Below are 23676 nucleotides of genomic sequence, written 5' to 3' on the forward strand. Positions count from 1 at the left end.
ATGCAGCTTTCAGTAGTTCCCAGCACATGCTGTATATTAGGACTTGGTGAACTTGAGGACTGAAAGGATTTCTCGACCAGCTTGCCTGGAAAGTGCAGTGGTGCCCTGTAGACCTTTTGTCTTCATTGTTTCCAAAATTTCTTCTAAAATAAAGATGAAAACAAACTGTAAAATCCTGTGTAATCATTTGGTGAAGTGTGTATGATCACTAAACAGTTTAAAACAATGACAAACACAGACTTCTGACAAATTATCATCATCTAGCAAAACAATGTAGAGCTGGAAAATTTCTGTTAAATGAAGCTGGACTTCAGACATACTGGGAGACTCTGCATCTTCAAGGTGTTGCAGAGGATTCTATCAGTGGATGGGCTGCTTTGCAGGGGTAGTCTACTCTGGATTCAACAGTGAATTATACTTCTCATTACAGCAAGTGGTCAGGTTTGTAATTGCTTGGCTCCAATCTCCGCCCTCTATTCTTCCTTTGGGATGGAAAAGGGCAGTGAAGGTATGGGCAAACTGAGCTATCTTCTGTCGCACAGTGACAGTAAATGAAATAGCTTATTTCTTTCAGGAGTATAAAAAAAAAGCAAATTCTTCCTGTTATAAATGAATAAAACTAAAGAGACCAAGCTAAGAACATGGAGTTACCAAAAATAAATAAGGAAAACTAGTAATCACGATGTGATCTGAGGGCCTGAGGATATGAGGCGTAAGATAAAAATCAAAGGAGATGTACAGGAAAAGAGAAGAAAGATTATGGAAGTAATCTGAAAATCAAGACACAAAAATCCATGCGATGAGACCGCTTTCCTGTTAAAACTTCAGATGAATCAGAGAAAATACAGCAGAATCATCCGGGGTATGGAGACCGGAGGGTGGGGGGAAAATCGAAAGTATTATGGGGGAGGTGTCAGAAGAAATCAGAGATTTTGTATTTGAATATGAGTTTACGAATAGGGGGAAAACTGCCAGGAAAAAAAAGAGAATATAATACTTTTTAAAGCCAGAGAAATATACCTCAAAAATCTCCCTCAACATGAATGTCTGTATTAGCAGCTCAGTAACTGAAGTCCTCAGCCCAGGTTACTTTGTAAGTGATAATCTTCTGCAGTGCTAACTTTTGGTTTCAGCAAAATAAATGGCAGGAAGGTAAACCGATCTGCATTACCCGGATTGTTTTCTTTAATGGTGACCAGGTAGAAGAATCCTCTCGGTGAAAGCAGATCTGCAGCCAGCGGCAAGAATCTGTCCATGACTTCTCGGCCGTTCCTGCCACCAGCCCAAGCCGCCTCTATTCCGCGACTTCCCACCTACCACCAGTTAGAAAAAGTGTTTTCTTTTGACTGAAGTCAAGTTGTATTTAGAATCATAAACTGAATCTTTCTGACAAGTAATGTTCACCAAACAAATATATACTTTGTACTTTACTATTGATGATGAGGCAATGAAGTAGCTAGAAGGTAAGCATGGATTCTGACTACTGAGCCTAGGTGACCTTGGGCAAGTAAATTAGCTTTGTGACTGTTCTCTCTCTTATCTGTAAAACTAGAAAAATAACATGTATTTTTCAGCCACTGTTAGGCATAAATAAAGTATGTTTAGATTTTGGAGAGTGCCCTACACATCAAACCCAAACCCAAACCTATTGCCGTCAAGTAGATTTTGACTCATGGCAACTCTATAGCCCTACACATAGTAAGAGCTTAATGCTAGTTGTAACTATTATTACAATGTTTACATTGAGTGACATGGGTACCAGTTAAACTTATTATAGAATCAGAAACTAGAAGTGAGAGCTTGTATTATAAGAGATCTACTTTACAGAAACAAAGTGTCAAATGTCCCACTTCATCAGGCTCTCTTCTAGATTATTTAAAGTATAAATCACACAGACCTTTTTTTAGGAACCCATTTATTATATAAAGGTGCACAGAAGCATTTAAATAGGAAACCTATTATGCGTTTATACAGTTATTAGAAATCTTTACCATTACATATTGTTTTCAAAGGAAACCCTGGTGGCGTAGTGGTTTTCAAAACTAAAGAGTATTCTGAATAAATTGTTCAAAGATTAACACAATTATTTTCTATTTCCTTCTACAGCCTTTATCCACTTAAAAAATTATTTTATATACAATCAGTGCCTTCTGCTTTTATTCACTTAACATGGCATATATTTCACCATTAAAAATTTTCTTCCTACCTATAACCATATGGATATATAACTTTACAAAGGAGACAAATACGTTCATACACATGCTTTTAAAAAGCTGCATTTTTTCCTCTTACGTTTTGCTTGTCTGTCCCTCCATCTTTCCCCTGCCACCCCCCGCCCAATACACACCTTCTTCTTTTTTGTCAGTGTTTTACAAAGATGAGATTATACTCTTAGGTGCATCTTGCTTCTTCTCACTCCACAACACCTTATGGGAAGCTCTCGGTGTGAGCTGGTATAGTTCTAATTCACTCTTTTAATGGCTGTATATTTTATGGTAGGAAAGGTCCACAGCTATTCACTAAGTCCATTTGCTTAACTTTCTTTGTACCTATTTGGTTATTCTCATATCTATCATAACCATATCAATACAACTTCTCACAAAGTTAATCACATTGTTTTTCTAATTTTATTATCAGTTTTTCTAATTTTCTTCAAGACTTTCCACCTGGAGACGTCCCTTTCCTGGCATCCCTAGACTCCCCTTTGCTTTTCTCCTGGGTCGAATCCCTCCCTTATTTTGGTGGAGCCCATTCTCTAGATGTTTCGTCACGTAAAACAGTCTGTTGACAAGAGGGCATGGGGATGACAGTCTTCGCCAAACCTACATCTTATCACTTTGCCCTAGTCTGGACTAGGAGCCCTGTGTGCTGGACCCAGTTTACATGCCTCCTCAGGAATGCTAAGCCATGTTTATCTGGTGCCCTCTAGAAGATCACCTGGCACCAACCACACTTGTATAGGCTGCAGAAGGAGGGCTCCACATTTGTGAGGAAAGCTCACTGAACTCCATCCATGGAGCAGTCACGGTGGTAGTCTTCTGCTTGCTGCTGCCCAGCTCCTCTGCTGTGCTTCCTCCTGATCGCTCACAGATCTCAGGGACAAACCAATGGCACCTTACTTGGTGTTTCTGGATAAACTAGTAAGTCTGAACATCCTTTCATCTGCACAAATTCCTACTGTTTATATTATATTATGTCTCCTTGCTCTGTCCCCCCAGGCTCTTTCTTACCTTTTACCTCCAAGGTTTCCTTCTCTTTATCTTCATACTTTCATGCCAAAACGGTTCTTCCATTTGGTTTGCAGACCACTGACTCAGGTCTTCTTGACAGTTTGACTATATTGTCTTTAAATCCATTTCCTAATGTTTTATTTTGTAAAACATGTTTTCAAACTCCAGGAAATCTTTCTTGTGCTGCACTTTAATGTGGCCCTCTAGCTAACTTCACGACACTAGCTCTCTGTTGGAATTACAACAGAGCCTGAGGCACACAGTCACCATAGGACCCAGCAGCTGCAAGGCTCAGGAGAACCACAGAGCCTAGTGCTGGAAGGAGGGAGAAAGGAATGCCGTTCAGGTCACCATGTTTTCAGATCTCCTCTTTCCATTCACTAGTCCTTCCAGTCTGTAAACATGATATACCATAATTTACTGACCTGCTTCTCTTCCGTTACACATACAGGTTCACATTATTTGCCGTCATAAATAATGATGCATCGGATGTATTTCTGTTTTTATTTTATTGTTGAATCATTTTCTTACTTTAGCTCTGAAGGACTGAGTTTACTGAACTGAAGCATTTTTATCACTCTTGGTATATATTTCCATAGGGCTTTCCTATGGAAATATAGGTTTATCAAGCTGCATTCCCCTCAACTGCTGTCCACCTCGTGACAGTGGTCCCCGACACAACAGTGACTTCATGCGTCAGCAGGGCAACTGCTTCTGACTGGCTTAATCGCCATGAATAGTAACGGCAGCTGTACGGATCTTTCCCATCGTGGTGGAGGTGAATGTAACATTTATCAGTCTTGCCAAAATACGATCATCAAAACAGGCACAATAATTAAAAGGAAAGCTACCCTTAATCCACTATTAAACTGTGTCTGCCTTGACCACTTTCCTTTCGAATTGGGAAATGGTTAACATGGTTTACTTTATTACTGAGAGTTTTTTTAATCATGTATTTCAAGATTATTTATTTTCTCTACCCGAAATAAGAATTGGTTTTCTTCTCCCACTTTCTGATAGTATCTATGAAAGGAGGAAATCTGTTTTAAGGTGAAATGTGAGAGTGAGAGACTGAGAAAGAGTTCCAGTGTGAATTTAAGGTTGATTAAGGATCTCTGTTCTGTAAATCTGTCAGTCATGAAAAAGGATGTCTGTGTGTGAGTGGGTGTGCATGTGTGTGAGAATTTAAACACCAGTGCCCTGATTTGGATAGGATTTCTAAGACTACATATGGGTCACAGTTTGTATTTCCATGATTTCAGGTTTCTTTCCTTTGTCTACCAGTGGCGCCCAATTACTGACAATTAGGGCCAAAATGGGAGCAGTCTGTGTTAGCAGCAGCTATGGCAAGACTGATGCCATGTGAAGTTCATTTGATTTTAGAACCAAAATAATAGCCAAAAATATTCATGATGACATTTTGTTGTATGTCTTACCTCTTCAGGTGGAGTCACTACATAGGGGGGGTTAAACACCAGAAGGTCAACTTTGTCCCTCAACCTTGGTAGCAAGCCTTTGACCTAAATACATTTAATAATAATAATCAGAATTTGAAGTAAAAACTAGACTCTAAATAAAATAAGTAAGCATATATGTATGTACAAATTTTTAAATACTCTCCCATGTTTTTAGAAAAATACATTAGAGGGCCATACTTGTAGGCAGAAATAGAGATAAATATTTTTATATTTTCATCTAAAGATCAAAAATAATTATAAAATTTATAATTTGTTCTACATATTTTATAAGATTTTTATAGATATTCCATATTATAAATTAAATGATCTATCAGAATAAACAAAATGGCTCAGCAAATCCTCTGTTCCCCCACACCCATATGCTCATGCTCTGGGCTCACTTGTAGAAGCGAAATAATGAGAAGGCGAGCTCTGATTTGGAAGCAAGTGCTCTGCATAGCTTTGGACACAACTTTAAACCTCTAACTGCTAACTTCAATGTTTATTTTCTGTAGCCAAGATAAATGTTTTATGAGATGATAGAAAACACATCTAAATGACACAGAATGTTAGAAGATGGATTGTGTGTGTGTGTGTGTGTGTGTGCGTGCGCTTTCTACTTCTTTAATTAGAGTCTCTTGGTGGCACAAACGGTTAAGCAGTCGACTACCAGATTGAGTCCTGCCTCGTTAACATAACTGCCGCTAATCCCATCATTAATATCACGGAGATAGGATTTACAACATACAGGAAAATTGCATCAGATGACAAAATGGTGGATGCTCACACAATACTGGGAAGCATGGCCTAACCAAGTTGATACACGTATTTTGGACGACATAATTCAATCCATGACAAAACCCAGCCAGCGGCTCCTCGGAAGACAAGCCTGGTGATCTGCTTCCGAAAGGTCACAGCCTTGAGAACCCTATGGTGCGCAGTTCCGCAAACACGAGGTTGCCATGAGTTGGCATCAACTCAATGGCAACTAACAACACCTTCTGTAATTACTTATAAATTATCTGAAACAAATCAGATATCAAAGAAAGAAAAGCTTGAAAATACAGCTGTTTGGTATTTTATAAATCTTCAAACTGGGCACAATTTTCTATGGAACAATGACAAAAATGGCTTTTTAAAGAAAGTATGTTTAGGGCAAAACGCCATTTAAAGTGTTCCTCTGATGGTGTTAAATACCCAAATGTTTTAAAAATCACTGATTATGTCAACCTATGCCTTCGCAGGTACAATATAGTAAAAACACCACATTGGGATGAGTTTTCACCCCTAAAAGCATTTCCTTCAGGTATCACTTTGTACTGACTCTTATTCATGAATTATAAACCTGTTTCTTGAGACGGAATATTTAAGCGTCTCAAGGCAGTGTTCCTATAACTTTAGTTATTTGATTAATTCCTCAAGATTTTCTCCCTATCTGCAGAGGGTACCTACTGTTATTTACTTGATACATTTCTTTTAATGGATCTTTTTGTTATTTAAAAAATTTTTCTGTAAGGGGAGATACACATTGTCCCTGTAAATGGAAAACCAGTAATACTTTCGCAAATAGAAATGACTGTAAGAAGAAGTGCAAAATAAACAAATCCTATTAAGTTATAGCTACTGCTGCCGGTCTGAGTGACCCAGGCCTGCTCTTGCTTTGTATAAAGGGGCATTTATTTGTAAATGTTAAAAAAAACCAACCCATTGCCGCCGAGTCAGCTCTGACTTATGGCAGCCCTATTTGTTACAGAGTAGAACTCCATAGGGTTTTCATGGCTGTAATCTTATTGGAAGCAGGTCACCAGACCTTTTCTTCTGCAGCACTGCTGGGTGGGTTTGAACTGCCAACCTTTTGGTTACCGGCAAGGCACAAGCCATTTACAAACCACATACCACCCAGGGACCCTGAAAAGGTGCTGCAGAATAGCTGCACACCGCAGCCTTCTTGATGTAATCTGAATGCTTGGAAGAGAATTAGAGAGCTTTCACATTATGTGATTTGAAGTTATTAGTACTGGGTGTGTCACTGGGCTACTTACATACATCATGAAACATTATATTAGAATGTGTATTTTATCCAGGTTTCTAAAAGCAATCCAGTTTTTATCATCTTTTTACTATGCAGTTCAAAGAGAATACATAAGTTCACTTTTGAAGTGACGTTCACAGAAATAAGTTCTTCTTGTTATTTAAAAAGAGGAAAGATAGCCATGTTTTTGGGAAGTAATTCAGGTGTAACCTTGTCTGCAAGTATAAAGATCTCTAGTTAAATCTGCTGTCCTCCCTAGGGAGGAAATACCTTTGAAATAACCAAAAGCATTGTTCCCAATTTCATAAAGAAAATTTCTCAAATTGTAGACAGAGCTCCAGCATCTAATTTTCCAGAAATGTTGAGTAAGAAAACTAGAAAATCATTTGCTTGGTAACTTTATGACAGCCCCTGAGGTCCTATGGAGTAGTATTGTTACAATGCTGGATTTTAAATAAAAAATAGAAATTTTTGGAATCAAAAAGGAAGTGGATTTAAATAAGAAAGCCGCCACGGACAGGATGTAAAAATCTCATTAAAGACATCCCTCGCCCATTCATATTCAGCTTTTGGATAGTTTCACATGCCTGGAACATAGCTGAGAACTGGAAAGTACACAGTAAAATGCATACACAATAAAACCTGTGAAAGCCAGAACGTGTGTAAGGCGGAAACCTGTCAGAGAAGGAAAGCTCAAATATTTTCCACTGATCGAGAGCAATAGAAAAGTGTAAAGCTGTACCCTGTCAGAGGTAGAAAACTTGCCAGATCTGGGGTTAAAAAAAAGGAGTCCCCGTGAGTTCCAGGTCTCACAGGTTCCACTGTACTTTATTCATATGAAAGGCACTTATTCAGAGTCCTTAACTCTTAGCTTAAATGCAAGCCTAACTAAATTAGTTGTTTGGTTTTCTAGCACAAAGCCCATGAAAGTGCTCTTGGTAAGGAGCAGTGAAACAGGACCTATAGCCAGTGAACAGACAAAGAGGAAAGAAAATAAAAACCTGAAGTGATTAAAGGCCATAGCTATTTAATGTAAAGCAAACGTGTCCAAACAGGCCTTGGTCGTTCCTATATACAGCACAGAATAACTAACGGTCATATTAATGGCCCTGAGTCAATCAGAGACAGGTAAAATGATATTCCGTTTAACACTGTGAGGAAAGGTGTAGCACAAATTTTAAAAAAGACTTTTTTCTAGAACTAAAAATGAAATACAATGAAAGTGCTACTTTTTAAAGGGTAAATTCAGCTCTCCCAAACAAGGATTCCATTGTATATGATAGTTGTGACCATTCGTGTACCATGCTCTGAATGGAGAGCTTTGTGAATTGATCACAGTCCCTATGCTCACGCCTATCTCTTGCTTGTTTCTTTGCCACAAGTCACTCTTCAGTACTGTGCTCAGCTTTAACACTGACCACTGCTTCTGCCAGGGACAACCACCAGTGCAGCCCTAAAAGGGCAGCGGGGCCTCTAGATTTGGATTCAGCAGATCTGGGTTTAAGTCCTGGGTTTATCGCCTCATTAGCTATGTGACTTCAGCTTCCATGTCTGTTAAAAAAACAGATATTCTGAATTTACCTCTAAAGGTTTTACTGTTCTACCAATAATATATATTTCAATACCAATTACGGACACATTAAAGAAATAAGTTAAAAAATTAAAGATCAAAATTATCATATTAATTTCATGCATATCACTCGAGTACCTTTCTTGATATCTAGTTTTTAAAAGCAGTAACAACTTCTACTAATATGTAAAGAATTTATTAAGTCTTGTTTTAATTTTCCAAGCTGGAAAATCATTTGTGAATTTAAAAAAGCAGAAAAGCTACCTACTCTCATCAGTGTAAGGATAATACAGGTCAAGAAGCACAAGAAAAAGATATATTTCTTATGCCCACTTGGTAACCGTATTAGTATTTTTGCTTACAAAAGGGCATTTCACATTTATGACTGAACAAACAAGCAAATGAAAAATTATCCAAGTCTTATGTATAAAACTGCAAACTAAACAGCATGACGTGTAACATCTTCAAACAACACTGTGATCCTGTAGTTGTTATTTGTTGTTTCCGCCTGCCCAGGCCCCATGGCGCCTTTCTGCTGATTACATCTCCTTGACTTTGTTGGGGAAGTTCCACCTCCTCTCATTCTCAATCCAAGTGATTTAGGGAGGGTTTACCCCAACCCAGCTCCCAGGTCTAAACCAATCATCTCCACATTCCACCCCCTTGGCTACAGTGGAGGGTTGAGAAGATACATCCATGACCTACGCTGAGCTAAGTAATAGTCAGTCTGGGGCTTTTGCTAGAGTAACTGAGTAGAAAGGGGCGGGGGTGGATGGGGTGGGGTGGGGATGGTTGAGAAATAAGATATAGACATGGAAACACCTTGTCAGCATGAAGGGAGAGGCTGCAGGAATACAGCCACCAGAGAGCTCACAGCTAAGAAAAATATGCCTGTAATATCACTTGAGTGCCTGAAGCCAGCTGTGCCTAAAGCCATGACTGTTGGAATTTCCAGTGACAGAAACCAAATAAATTCTCCTTGTTATTTAAGCTAGTTTGAATTGAGTTCTCTGTCACTTTTGACCAAAAAATGTCTGACCGATACAAGCCAAAATAAATTTATTTTGAATTGTGGAGGGGATGGATTGTGTAAAGGGAGGAGTCTCAAACTGGAGGCCCCTGTGTCAGATGACATATGAATGACGGGTCCAACACAAATCCCCAGGAAGCAAAAGGTGAGTCTGTAAACCATCTGTTCATGGGAACAATGTGTTAAAATGTAAACAATGGGGGGGGGGGCGGAATATGTTCATGACTGCAATCATGTATAACCAAATTGCTAGCGCCATTAACCTAGGAGGTAACTCACTCCCTCCTAGCTGACCTTTACATTTCTAAGGACTTAAGCTGAAGTTGATCTTATTATAATCAGTTATTAACCCCCTACTTTTTGCTTTGTTCTCTAGGGATACAGACCCCTCTTTCCCCTTAAACTTTAGAGTGCTTTATATTCTTACTTAGTGCTGCCCAACTCGAGCTGTATTATTCCTCAATAAAAACTTCCCTTCTTTCATTCTTAACAGAGTATGAGATTTTCTTTGACAATTTCATCAGTCAAGAATTTACTTTGTATAGGGCATACCGTTTAGTGACTTAATATTTAATTAATTACTCAAATTTCCTTGACCTAAATCAACTTGACCTTAATTTATTTGAAAAGGCAATTTATTATTATTGGACAAGGATTAACACCTTACCAAATCTGTGATTACAGGCTGAATGTGGACTTTGTTGGAGTGTGCTGTCTCCAGCGTACAAGCTGCTGCCTCTGGGTTGATATCAGTGCACCTGAAAACAGAAAAGGAAGAAAAATATCTCCTATGTCCATGAGGCAAATCTGTTACTGAAAAATCCAAGGAATATTTCATTCCTTCTAAGTAGAGCAGATTTAGAAGAAAATCAGAATTCTTTCATAATGGAGAAGAAAAAAACAAAGATTTGTTATACTGATGAAAAACACTGTTATGTTGATATAATGTCTAAGAGTAGAAAAATGTACACATAAACACATACATCTGAAGGAATTTATTAAATGATACATCCAGCGAAAGAATACTATGCAGGCATTAAAAATGAAATTTAAAAAGGATCTTTGATGAGAAAATGCTCATGATACTATAATAAAACAGGAAACGAAAAAAAAAAAAAAAACTGGAAGAAAACACACTTTGACCAGGTACAGTAAAATTTATAGGTGATTTTTATTTTCTCAAATTTTCTATATTCCCAAACTTTCTATAAAGAAATTTTAGTAACTTTCACATTTTTCTCATAATGAAATTATTTACCTAAAATTCAATGCTAAGATGACCTACAATCATGCTGTTCCTATAATTATGTAGTATGACAGAGCAGTTTTATATATGCAGTTATAATTTCTAGAAAAGCATTATTTGTGATCTGGGTCCTTACTATACTTAAATAGTAGATGCCTATTATCTACTTATAAAAATTATTTCATTCAAACAATCACATTCACAATGAATCTGCTCAATGGACGATCTGGATGACTGTAATATACTTGCACTTACATGTACAATGCCTGCGGGCCTATCATTGAGGCTAAGAATGCAGATACCACGCCAGACCCCGACCCTACTTCTAGGCATATTTCCACTCTAAAAAAGACAAAATAAATATTAGTATGGTAGGATCGAAATACATTTCACAGAAAATAATTCTCATGTTAGTTTTAATGTATATTTCCCCATTATCATCGCTCACCTGCAAATATACAGAAAGAGAAAACAGATTTATAATTTCCTACAACCACTTTGTGCTCAAGTTTAATGGTGTGTTACTGAAAACTGCTGAACTTTGGGGTAATTTATCTTAAATCCACACACAGCAATATATCACAAAAGGTGGCTTCAATTAATTGCAACAAAACATTACATAAAAACCATGGAATAAACAAGTTGTTTTAGAGTTTGAAATAATATGAAAGACAGCATCTCTTCTCACAAGCTCACAGTTTAGTATTTCCTAAAATGACAGAATTAGTATTGTTACAAAAACTTATTTATGAGAGGTGTTTTCTCTATCATGTTTTAAGTATGTAACTTTCGTAAATCCATCAGCATATCCCGGGCGGGGGGAAGATCTCCTATTTAACTGATAATAGATTTGAAGCAGTGAAGGAAATCCTTACTTGGAGAGCTGTATACTAAATTGGAAAAGTAGCTATATTAAATTGGAACAGCTGACCTTAGAATGTTACTAATAAGTATCTTAGAATGCTATTAAATATAATAAAATCTCCATTCCACTGTACTTTATCTTTCAATTAAAATTATTTTCTTGTTAGAATCTTAAGCATGCATCAAAAGCACCAGTAATCCCCATTACAGAGATAAGATGGGATTTAGGGGTCTTTTTTTTTTATAGTCCACCTTCCACGTAACTCCCCAAACAACTACCCAACAACAACAGACACTGGATGTTTCCAACTTTTGAAACAGTTCACATACCTGAAAAGCTTTTATTATGCTGTAGTATGATCTGCGAATCTTGTCAGGTGGCTTCTATTAATAACTATCATGGTCTTGGAAACTCTGGTGGCATAGTGGTTAAGAGTTCACCTGCTAACCAAAAGGTCGGCAGCTTGAATTCACCAGGTGCTTCTTGGAAACCCCATGGGGGCAGCTTTACCCTGTACTATAGGGTCACTATGAGTCAGAGCTGACTCAAGGGCAACGGGTTTTGTGGCCTCATAAATAATTAGAATTCCAAGACCAGAAATATTCAAGACTTTATAACAAATCAGCTCCTTTGACAGAACACTTGGCATACTCTATAATGCAATTTGTGCTTCTAGGTCCTTCTGGGATATCTTGAGACTAAAAGATAAGTTATAAAACAGTGCTGTTCCACTCTATATTCCAGTAAATCCAAACGTTCCAACATTTATGATGAAAAACTAGTTTAAAAAAAGTTGGAGCACTTTACACACGGAAAGATCTGACCCAATTTAAGAAGGATAAATTAATATTGATTTTTGAAAACTGACAGCTCTTTATTTCATTCCGAGAAAGCCCAGTTCAAGTTCTGATCTTTAAATAAATCCAAGTATCCAAATTCCTTAAAAAAGTTACCTTTTTTTTTTTTAAATCTTACTAACTCAAAACTTAGACCAAGCACTTCAACAAGTCAATTTTAATATTTATAAGGCTCTCAGGCAGTGTTTCGTCTGTTGTACAAAGGGTCGCTCTGAGTCAGAACTGACTCCACGGCACCTAACAAGGCTCTGGGGCAGATTTTATAGGCTGCTGTCCAGTAAGGTAGCCACTAGCTACAGGTAGGAACCCTGGTGGCGCAGTGCTAAACAGCCTGGCTGTTCACCAAAAAGTTGGCAGTTCAAATCCACCAGCGGCTCCTTGGAAACTCTATGGGCAGTCCTACTCTGTCCTGTAGGGTCGCTATGAATGGGAACTAGCTGAAGGCACACAACAGCTACAGGTAGCTATTTAAATCCTTTACAATAAAATGAACTGAATAATCCTCAATTGCACTAGTCACCTTTCCAGTGCTCCGCAGTCGCGTGCAGCTAGGGGCTACCTCACTGGGCAGCGTTTTCACAGGGCAGAGTATGCCACTGAGTGGATATAAAAATACCCCCTACTCTAGTATCTCACAACCTATTTTATTTTCCAGCCCTTCCGTTGCTTTTTGTGTAGTGGATACATCAAATAATGCCACGTGACTTTTAACATTCACTAAAAAATTAAAATTAATAAGAAGTAATGTTTTGGGGCTATTTGACATTTATGACGGTGTTATAATATCGCTCCCCTTAAGAGCATGAGGTTGACAGCTGAAACGGCGTGGTAAGAAGGCACGGAGCTCAGGAAACCAAAGCAACACCTTGGCGAAAGAAGACGGATCCCTGGCACACTCATTAAATCACGAATCTGCCGGAAAAGCCTCACCGACGACTTTGGGGTGTCAATCGTCTGCAAGTGGGCGGCGACAAGCCTTTCCCCACCCCTCCGCCACCGCCTCGCCACGGCTCCCTAGATCCTCCCGCGCGTCCCTAGTCCTGCTCGCACCCCGCAAGCTCGGCCGCCGCCGCCTCGAGCGCGTCCAGCAGCAGGAACGTATCCTCCGCCGGCTCATACACGTCGCTGAAGGCTCCGCGCCCCACGTGCCCGTGCAGAGGCGTGGGATACCTCGGCGCCGCCATCTTCCTCCTTTTCGCCACGCGCGCATGCGTCGGGGACGCGCACGCGCAGTGGCGCGAGCTCGGGTGTGGGGCGGGGCGCCAGGGACGCGGGGACCCTGCGTCGCCTGCGGTGTCACTCATTCTAACAGCTTGTCAGTAGGTGATGCTCTTGGCATTTTAAGTAACCAGTTGTATAATCTGCAGCTATTGACGGCTGCTGCTTTTTTTAGCATATTTATACTTATTTTATGGGATAGCACCAGAGAGTGGGCATGCTCAATTGTTTCTGACTTTGCTGGGGATGCTTCTAATACATTTTTGTTGTTGTTGTAATGACATTTCAAAGTTTTTTTCTGTTGCTGGTTCCATTTTGTCGACTCGACGGCAGTGGGTTAATGGGCTAGTTCCATTTTGTAATGCTCAGTACAAGGCTGACTTTTCTCGTGTATTTGGTGCGTATGCATCTTCAATGCCTGCTGTAACAAAGTACCCCAAACTGGGAGGCTTAGAACAGCAGAAATTTATTCTCCCACCGTTCTGGAGGCAGGAAGTCCGAAATTAAGTTGTTGGCAGGGCAGTGCTTCCTCCAGATCCTTTGTGGGAGGGTTCTCCCGTGCCTCTTCCAGCTTCTGGTTGCCCCAGATGTTCTTTGGCTTGTGGCTTGTATATGATTCAACCTAACTCCATTCTCTGCCTGTCTTCATGTGGCCTCCTTCTTTCTTTGTGTGTCTTCCCATGGTGTTTTCCTCTCTGTGTCTACATCTATTCTGTTTTTAGAAGGACTCGGGTCATATCGGATTAGGACTTACCCTATCCGAGAATCTTAGCTAATTACATCTGCGAAGACCCTATTTCTATCGAATAAATTCTCCCTCAGACCCTCAGAAAGAATCGACCTGGTCAACACCCTGATCTTGGACTCTCATCTTCCAGAACTGTGAGACAATAAATTTCCATTGTTTAAAGCCACCCGCTTTGTGGTATTTTGTAATGGCAGCCACAGGAAACTAACACAGCATCATAGGTAGTTGGAATCTGGACAGCGGCTGCTAGGCTGATTTCTGACTTCATTGCATCCTGCCTGCCACTGGGCCAGAAGCTCAGATCAACGAATGTGGCTTTAGGAATAGTTCCTGGAAGTTCAGCCCAAATTTGAGCTTCTTTAGACCCCCAATGGTTGTGACACCCCTTGGGTATCCTGTAATAAATTCATTTCAGCTTAAACTAACAAGAGTAGATCCTGTCGTATGCAACTGAACACTCACTGATATGTGTGGAGTCCCCATTTTTTTCTGGTATGTTGAGGTCATGCCTTCTTATTTCAGAGATACTACAGATTTATTATTTTAAGGGTGTTTGGTTCCATCATTGCCGGTGAATGTTGGTGGTACAGTGGTAGAACCATGTCCTCAGCCAGCCATTTTAATTTCATTTTCCTAGGGATAATTTTTCTTAGAGGCAAGAGTCTAGTAATACTGTGCAACAAGGGATGTTTCTTCTAAAAGGCATCGGGTCCAAGCTTTTTTCAGCATAACAGATGGTAGAGATAGATAGCTGCCGTCCGGTTGATTCTGACTCATGGCACCCTTATGTTCAACTGATCAAAACATTTCCTGGCCCTGTGCCATCCTCGTGATAGCTGGCATGTTCAAGCCCATCGTTGCGGCTACTGTGTCAATCCATCTCACCAAGGGTCTCCGTTGCCCTTGCTGACCCTCTACTTTACCAAACGTGATTCCCTCCTCCAGCGATGACATATGCAAAGCAAGCAAGTCAGACAGTGTTCTATTGTGATTCATAAGGTTTTCACTGGCTAATTTTAGAAGTGGATCACCAGGCCTTTCTTCATAGACTGTCTTGGTCTAGAAGCTCTGCTGAAACCTGCCCACCTTTAGTGACCCTGCTAGTATTTGAAATACTAGTAGCATAGGTGTCAGCATCATAGCAACATACAAGCGACCACAATACGCCAAACTGACAGATGGGTGGTGGTGATAGATAGTACCCCTCCTTTATTCTGCGAAGAAACCTTTAGCTGGTTCTTTCCATTATAATGGAGCCCTAGCAGTGTAGTGGTTAAGAGCTTGGCTGCTAACCAAAATGTTGGCAGCATAGACATGGACACAAACACACATACGCACAAGGGGGAAGACAGATATGGAGAATCGTCTGCAAGCAAAGGAACCCCAAGGATTGCTGGCAGACACCAGAAAGCAGAAGACAGGCTCATAGGACTCCACGTGGCTGAGACCTTGATTTGGACTTTTAGCCTCCAGAGCTGTGAGGGAATGAAATTCTGTTCTGTAAAGCCACCCACATGTGATATTTCTGTTAAAGCAGCACCAGGAAACTAAGACCTGTTTAGAAATACAATTTTAAAGATTTTATTACTAAAATTATATTTCAGACTGGAGTAAAAAGATAAGCATGTTTTTGTTAATGAAATGGCTTCTATTATTATGATCATCGTGATTGTTTTGACTGAGAAAACCTCAGTAACTAGTAACCAGTTGCCGTCGAGGTGATCCTGACTCATGGTGACTTGTGTGTTGCAGAGCAGAGCTGCGTTCCACTGGGGTTTTCAAGCCAGTTGAGTCGTCAGTTTGATTCCTCAATCACTGGGTAATTCACAACCCTTCTCTTAAATTCTGGTTTCTTTGGACACATCCTGTCCTGGAAACACAGTCAAAGCTCCATATTCAGAAATAGGGGGTCCATGTCTTTTTTCCAGCTGGTACTGGTTGGGTTTATACATTTACTCCTGCGTCACAGGAATAGCTGCTTGACAAGCTGAAGTATGTACCCAATTCCATCACTTTGGCACAATGGGAAGTCACATAAAATGGGGAGACCCTCTCAGCCTGTCTGTATTTGGAAAATTAATCCTTTTAAGTGCTTTTTGAAAAATCTCTGCAGGTGGTCAGATCTTAGGAACCTACGACCAGAAATGACCTCATCACCTTGAGCTGGTCTAAAAGTTGTCTTTGGCTGCTGCACACACCACGAATTCTTGTTAATGACGATTATTTTTCCGACTCGTAAGTCCTTCTGGATAAATTTTATAAAACGTTTATTTTTATGGCTTACATAACTACAGAAAATATTTTCGTTGGTGTGAAAATGTCATGTTATTGCCAAACAGATTCCATTTCAGTTTCTAGAAATTATTGGAAAGTTAATATTCACATTTTAATGGCACCTTTACTGTAGTGTTAAATCATGCTTTACTGAAAGTCACAACAGGAGTCGTAATTACATTGTGTTTATCCAGAATAAAGCACTAGAACAGTGGCTTTTTGACAGCTCTTTTGGTTCATCACTATGGTTAATGATTGCGCCTTCTCATTAGACAAACAGTGAATGTGATTCAGTGCCTTTCTGCAACTGAGTTGTCATGAAAATGATTATCATGGGCACTCATCATCCCCTTCTCTTTTCAAGCACAGTGATATTTTAGTTAAGGAATCATAAATTGAATCTTTCTCTTGCCTTAGGAAACTTTACCTGTTGCTGTCAAGTCGATTCCTACTCATTGTGTGTTGGAATGGCTTCATAGCGTTTCTAGTAGCTGTAGTTGCCAGGCCTGTCTTTCTCAGTGCCACTGGATGGATTTGAACCACCAACGTTTTCCTTAGTAGTGTAGTACAAACTGTTTGCACCATCCAGGGAGCCTTAAACCAGTTGCTGTTGCGTCTGTGACTTGTGGTGATCCCATGTGTGCAGAGTAGAACTGTGCTCCGTAGGGCTTCCAAGGCTGTACCTTCAGAACAGATCGCCAGACTTTTCTTCTGAGGCACCTGTGGGTGGATTCAAACCTCCAACCTTTTGGTTAGCATCCAAGTATGTTACCATTGGCACCACCCAGGGGGGCTGAATTTTGGCTAGAAAATGCTTTTGAAGGTTGCACACTGAGATCCTGAGAAATTAGCTTTTAGCAATAATCACTTTTACTCTTTGTCCCCAGCCTGGATGCACCTGAAAGAAGCCCAAAAGATTGCTGGAGGATGGCTGAAGGGTAGACCCTGATCGAAATCTTGCAGAGTACATACATCACCTCTGAGGCTCTTCTCTGCGGAGATCCGCACGCCACCAAACGGTAAGGATTTGGAGCCTGGGTACGTGCCAACGACGCCATGGGAAGTTCAGACAGTGGTCTAAGCAGTCCAGAAACATATTTGAAAATTTGAATTACTGCCTCAACACTCCCTTTTAGTGTTTACGTAAACCAAAGCTAGACTAGTTGCCATGGAGTCGATTCTGACTCAGGGCAACCCCATGTGTGTCAGTAGATCTTTGTAGGGTTTCCAGTGGTCCTTCATAGCTTTTTCAGTGGCTATGATCTTCTGGAAGCAAATGGCCAGGGCTTTCTTCTGAGGTGACTCTGGGTAGATTCAAACTGCCAACCTTTCTGTTAGTAGCCAAGCTCTTAACTGTTTGCACCACCCAGGGACTCAGGTGTATAAACAGAGTCTCAGAATAAGGTTAAGTAGAAGAGACAGCATTAATAGGGCATTTTCCCAGTGGAATCAAGAAACAGTTTGCAAGTCAGATTGCCTTGTTGTCTCCACTAATTTGCTAATAAAGGGAAGATTTAAACGTAGTTGGTATTTTAAAGAAAGTAGAAGGTATGGTTTACGTTATGGACTGTTTGGAGCCAGGCAATGTGCCTTCCTCATAATATTCTCGTGAAATATTTGTTGATCAGATTTAAAATATTTTCTACTTCATAACATAAATTTGGCAAGGAGTAAGATTCCTATCAAAGATTTTATTACCTTGTTGTGAGAAAGTATCATTTATGGCCTATTCCGTGCTCAGTGTGGCACTAATTGCTTGGGAATAAGTGTGTAGCTTTTCCTCCCACCAAACTTGGAAAGGCAACTTAATAGATGACGAACACCAGGAGAGTCTTTCTCTCTGGTATGGATTTATGCAGCTATTATCTTGATTTTCCCTAAATCATCAGAGCATATACTTAAATTACTTCTGTTGCTGTTAGTTGCCATTGAGTAGACTCCAACTCGTGGCAACCTTTTGTATAAGAGAAGGAAGTATTCCTTGGATCTGTGCCATCTTTATGACCTTGGTATGCTTGAGACCATTGTTGGGATCATTGTATCAATCCAAAATTACTTCTAGACATTGCTGACTCCTACTTATTAAAAACACATGCCAAGTAGATTATATCTAATATTTACTGGACTGCATTTTTATCCTTATGAAATGCTGCTTGGCACAAGTGAGGAGTCACCTCGCACTTAGTTGTTGTCATGTGTAGAGCTGTGTCATAACCAGATGTGTGTTGATAGAATTTCACCGGTTGACTGAAGCTGAACATACTGAATCGCGATAGGCGAAATAATGGCCCCTAACGATGTTCATTTCTCTCATCCCCAGAACATGTGAATGCGTTACCTTATACGGCAAAAGGGACACTGCAGATGTGATTAAATTAAGGATTTTGAGAGGGGGGCATTATACTGGATTATCTGGGTGGGCCCAATCTAATCACAAGACTCGTTATAAATGGGAGTTAGGAGACTCAGAGTCAGAAAAAGAGGTGGTGATGGAAGCAAAGGTCAGAGAGAGATTCGAAGGTGGTAGGCAGGTGGCTCTGAAGATGGAGGAAGGGGCCATAAGCCAAGCAATGCAGGCAGCCTCTGGAAGCTGGAAAAGGCAAGGAAGGAGATTCTTCCCTGCAGCCTCAAAAAAAAAAAAACATTATAGACTTCTGACCTTCTAAATCACAAAATAGTACATTTGTGATATTTTAAGCCACTAAAATTGTGGTAATTTGTTGCAGCAGCCACAGGAAAGGAATATATCAGTCACTTATTTTCTTAACACTGCAACGTTGTCAGTTGCCTTTGAGACAGTTCTGACCAATGGCAGCCTTATGCGTAACAGAATGAAACATTGCCCAGTCCTGCACAACATTCTCGGCTGTTGGCATGTTTGAGTCCATTTTTGTGGCTATTATGTCAATCGATCCCATTGAGTGCTTCCCTCATTTTTGTTGGCCCTCTGCTTTACCAAACATGGTACAAAATACCAACCTAAAAGCAATTTAAACCTCAGGTGCTAGTTTCCAAAACCGTAAAGAAACAAGCATGGAGTTGTAAAGGACTAGATAATTGAAACTTCTGACAAGCCCTGATATATTCAGTAGTAGTGGTCATACAGTGCATGTCCAATCCTTTAACACCCACCACCCTCTATCAAAGGAGCCCTGGTGGCACAGCGGTTAAGCACTCGGCTGCTAGCTGAAAGGTCGTTGGTTCAAACCCACCAGACACGCCATGGCAGAAAGATGTGGCAGTCTGCTTCCACAAAGATCACAGCCTTGGAAACCTTATGGGGCAGTGCTGCTCTGTCCTTTAGGGTCTCTGTGAGTCAGAATAGAACTGAATTGACTCAATGGCAACGGGTTTGGTTTTGGGTTCACCTTCTAGATCTGTGTTTTCCTCCTCATCTGAAACTACTGAGCACTGGAAGCAGAGCTAGCCTGAGATAAGATACGCTGCAAGTGTTCAATGTACCACAGGTTTTGAAAAGAAGAAAGTAAAATATCTCAGTATTTTTAAAATATTGATCGCATATTGATATGATACTATTTTGAATATATTGGGTTAAATAAATGATTACATTTAATTTTAATTTCATTTTTTTTTTTTTTTTATGTGATGACTAGAACATTTAAATTACGTGTGTGGCTCATACATCTACTGGACGGTGCTGCCCTAAGCAAATAAATTATATGCAGTGACATAATTAATGTGTTGTTGCTGTTGTTAGTTGCCGTTGAGTCAGCTCTGACTCATAGCGACCTCGTGGATAACAGAAGGGAACGTTGCCCTGAGCCATCTTTATAATTGTTGGTATGTTTGAGTCCATTGTTGCAGCCATTGTGTCAATTCATCTCATTGAGGGTTTCCCTCACCTGCACCGGCCCTCTACTTAACCAAACATGATGTCCATCTCCAGCATTCAGTCCCTCCTGATGAGTTGTTCAAAGTAATTGAGTAGAAGTCTGTCTTAGTTATCTAGTGCTGCTGTAACAGAAATACCACAAGTGGATGGCTTTAACAAACAGAAGTTTATTCTCTCACAGACCAGTAAGCTGGAAGTCCAAATTTAGGATGTTAGCTCCGGGGGAAGGCTTTCTGTGTTGGCTCTGGAGGAAGGTCTTTGTCATCAGTCTTCCCCTGCACTAGGAGCATCTCTGTGCAGGAACCCCAGATTCAAAAGACGAACTCTGCTCCCAGAACTGCTTTCTTGGTGGTATGAGGTCTTGTAGATTGTGTTCTGCCTCATTAACGTAACTGCCACCTATCCCACCTCATTAACATCATAGAGGTAGGATTTGTAACCCAAAGGGAAATCACATTAGATGACAAAATGATGGACGGTCACACAATACTGGGAATCATGGCCTAGCGAAATTGATACACACATTTTTTTTTTTAATAACTTTTATTAAGCTTCAAGTGAACGTTTACAAATCCAATCAGTCTGTCACATATAAGTTTACATACATCTCACTCCCCACTCCCGCTTGCTCTCCCCCTCTTGAGTCAGCCCTTTCAGTCTCTCCTTTCTTGACAATTTTGCCGGCTTCCCTCTCTCTCTATCCTCCCATCCCCCCTCCAGACAAGAGTTGCCAACACAATCTCAAGTGTCCACCTGATATAATTAGCTCACTCTTCATCAGCGTCTCTCTCCCACCCGCTGACCAGTCCCTTGCATGTCTGATGAGTTGTCTTCGGGGATGGTTCCTGTCCTGTGCCAACAGAAGGTCTGGGGAGCATGGCCGCCGGGATTCCTCTAGTCTCAGTCAGACCATTAAGTTTGGTCTTTTTATGAGAATTTGGGGTCTGTATCCCACTGATCTCCTGCTCCCTCAGGGGTCCTCTGCTGTGCTCCCTGTCAGGGCAGTCATCGATTGTGGCCGGGCACCAACTAGTTCTTCTGGTCTCAGGATGATGTAGGTCTCTGGTTCATGTGGCCCTTTCTGTCTCTTGGGCTCTTAGTTGTCGTGTGGCCTTGGTGTTCTTCATTTTCCTTTGCTCCAGGTGGGTTGAGACCAATTGAAGCATCTTAGATGGCCGCTTATTAGCATTTAAGACCCCAGACGCCACATTTCAAAGTGGGATGCAGAATGATTTCATAATAGAATTATTTTGCCAATTGACTTAGAAGTCCCCACAAACCATGTTCCCCAGACCCCCGCCCTTGCTCCGCTGACCTTTGAAGCATTCATTTTATCCCGGAAACTTCTTTGCTTTTGGTCCAGTCCAATTGAGCTGACCTCCCATGTATTGAGTGTTGTCTTTCTCTTCACCTAAAGCAGTTCTTATCTACTGATTAATCAATTAAAAAACCCTCTCCCACCCTCCCTCCCTCCCCGCCTCGTAACCACAAAAGTATGTGTTCTTCTCAGGTTTACTATTTCTCAAGATCTTATAATAGTGGTCTTATACAGTATTTGTCCTTTTGCCTCTGACTCATTTCGCTCAGCATAATGCCTTCCAGGTTCCTCCATGTTATGAAATGTTTCAGAGATTCGTCACTGTTCTTTATCGATGCGTAGTATTCCATTGTGTGAATATACCACAATTTATTTACCCATTCATCCGTTGATGGACACCTTGGTTGCTTCCAACTTTTTGCTATTGTAAACAGAGCTGCAATAAACATGGGTGTGCATATATCTGTTTGTATGAAGGCTCTTGTATCTCTAGGGATACACACATTTTTGAGGGACACAGTTCAATCCATGACAAAGACTCAGACAATATTCTGTGATCCACAGGATATTTATGGGCTGATTTTTAGAAGTAGATCACCAGACCTTTCTCCTTAGTCTTAGTCTAGAAGCCCTGCTGAAACCTGCTACCATGGCTGACTCTGCTGGTATTTGAAATACTGATGGCATAGCTTTCAGCATCACAGCAACTTGTGAGCCACCACAGTATGACAGACTGGCACAAAAATTCATATATTATTTACTCATTAATATAGCCATGCAGTTGAGAGAGTCAGTGGGTTTGTTTTTATATATTTTATACATTTAAAAACCAATCTCTCCATTTTTTGCAGTCACATTTTCCTAGAGTCTGATCTCCACAAATCTCAAGTCAAGCTGTGTTGAATTAAGTCAAACTTTGAAAAAAGATCTGGAGGGAAAGCCTAAACGGTTGTGGGAAATACCGTTGGCAGCTCAAATGTGGCATTTTGGGGTGTGGCAAGGTAGGGTTTTCTGTGGTGGATGAAAGTGATTTCCTGTACATATTTTGTTGCTTTCTTTCTGAGGAAGGAAAGGTAGTCAGTAAATATAAAGACATTGTTATTCAAAAACCTTAATTTTAGGTAATGTTTCTTTGTAAAATCAAAAACATTTTCCCCGTCCTGTAGGAATGCCCATAGGGGAGGCTTAGAATTAACAAAAGGAGGCAGTTGGCTTGGATGGAATCACCCAATTGAAATCATTAGGAAAAACCTAAAATTTCAAATTCACTAACACGAATGTGTCCAGATGGGATGCTATCAAACGAATGAAGAGGTTCCAGCTGCCTAGGGCACTGGTGAATTTCTTTATGGTTTAGGAATATACATGGAACTAGTACCGTGGCTTTGACCTTTGGAATACATATGGGTTTTTGCCTGCGGGCATTAAAATGAAGTTTCAAATCATTTGGTTGTTTGTGTCTTCTCACATAGACTTTATGGACTTTACCTCTTTCTTTTCTCAAAGAAACATGAATTTCTTTGGAAATACAGTCAATGTTTCATGAAGTCATCTAGCCAGTTTAATTTCCCGGACCAGCTTAATGTTTGTAGGATCAAGAAATTTTAGGAAACTAAATAGAATCTGAAAGCAATTATATTTTGGGTGGCAATTACTTAGGGTTTAGTGTGCAAAAAAGTGTGTTTATCAACTATATATATGTATATGAAATATCTATCTGTCTCTCTATATCTTATGTTCGAAGAATGCTTGGTAAAAGTCAAAGTAAAAAATAGAATATCATTCTATCTTTATAAAAAAAAATAGTATATATAATGTCGTTTTAGAAATGGCCAGGTATCTATCAACTAGACCATAAGACTCATTGTGGTTTGAACCTCAGTGTAAGCAAATCCATAGGTTAAGGAAGTGTATTCAAACCTCAGAGCCCTGGTAGCGCAGTGGTTGAGAGCTTGGCTGCTAACCAAAAGGTCGGCAG

At 40.2% G+C, this 23676-nt stretch overlaps 1 protein-coding gene across 2 annotated transcripts; it reads right to left on the reverse strand.

The window, feature by feature from the left end:
• Window positions 1-16: 16 nt before the first annotated feature.
• N6AMT1 (N-6 adenine-specific DNA methyltransferase 1) lies at window positions 17-13494 on the reverse strand. Of its 2 annotated transcripts, XM_049857717.1 has the most exons (6): window positions 13338-13494; window positions 10821-10907; window positions 9987-10077; window positions 4667-4750; window positions 1172-1313; window positions 17-143 (listed from the first exon to the last, which is right to left on the reverse strand). In XM_049857717.1, the coding sequence occupies exons 1-6, from the start codon at window positions 13469-13471 to the stop codon at window positions 37-39; spliced, it is 645 nt and encodes a 214-aa protein (XP_049713674.1). In that variant the 5' UTR covers window positions 13472-13494; the 3' UTR covers window positions 17-36. The 2 variants fall into 2 exon arrangements, with proteins under 2 accessions (XP_049713674.1, XP_049713675.1); XM_049857718.1 differs by lacking the exon at window positions 4667-4750.
• Window positions 13495-23676: the final 10182 nt, after the last annotated feature.

This window comes from Elephas maximus, chromosome 18, assembly GCF_024166365.1.
Source record: "Elephas maximus indicus isolate mEleMax1 chromosome 18, mEleMax1 primary haplotype, whole genome shotgun sequence".
Lineage (NCBI taxonomy): Eukaryota > Metazoa > Chordata > Mammalia > Proboscidea > Elephantidae > Elephas > Elephas maximus.

Excerpts from the sequence above, each read along its gene's own strand:
- N6AMT1 (XM_049857717.1), bottom strand. The coding sequence starts at position 13,471 with ATGGCGGCGCCGAGGTATCCCACGCCTCTGCACGGGCACGTGGGGCGC. Across the intron at positions 1,314-4,666 it reads TAGTGACTCCACCTGAAGAG|GTGGGAAGTCGCGGAATAGA; the intron begins GTAAGACATACA and ends AACTGGTGGTAG. Across the intron at positions 144-1,171 it reads CATTAAAGAAAACAATCCGG|AAGAAATTTTGGAAACAATG; the intron begins GTAATGCAGATC and ends TCTTTATTTTAG.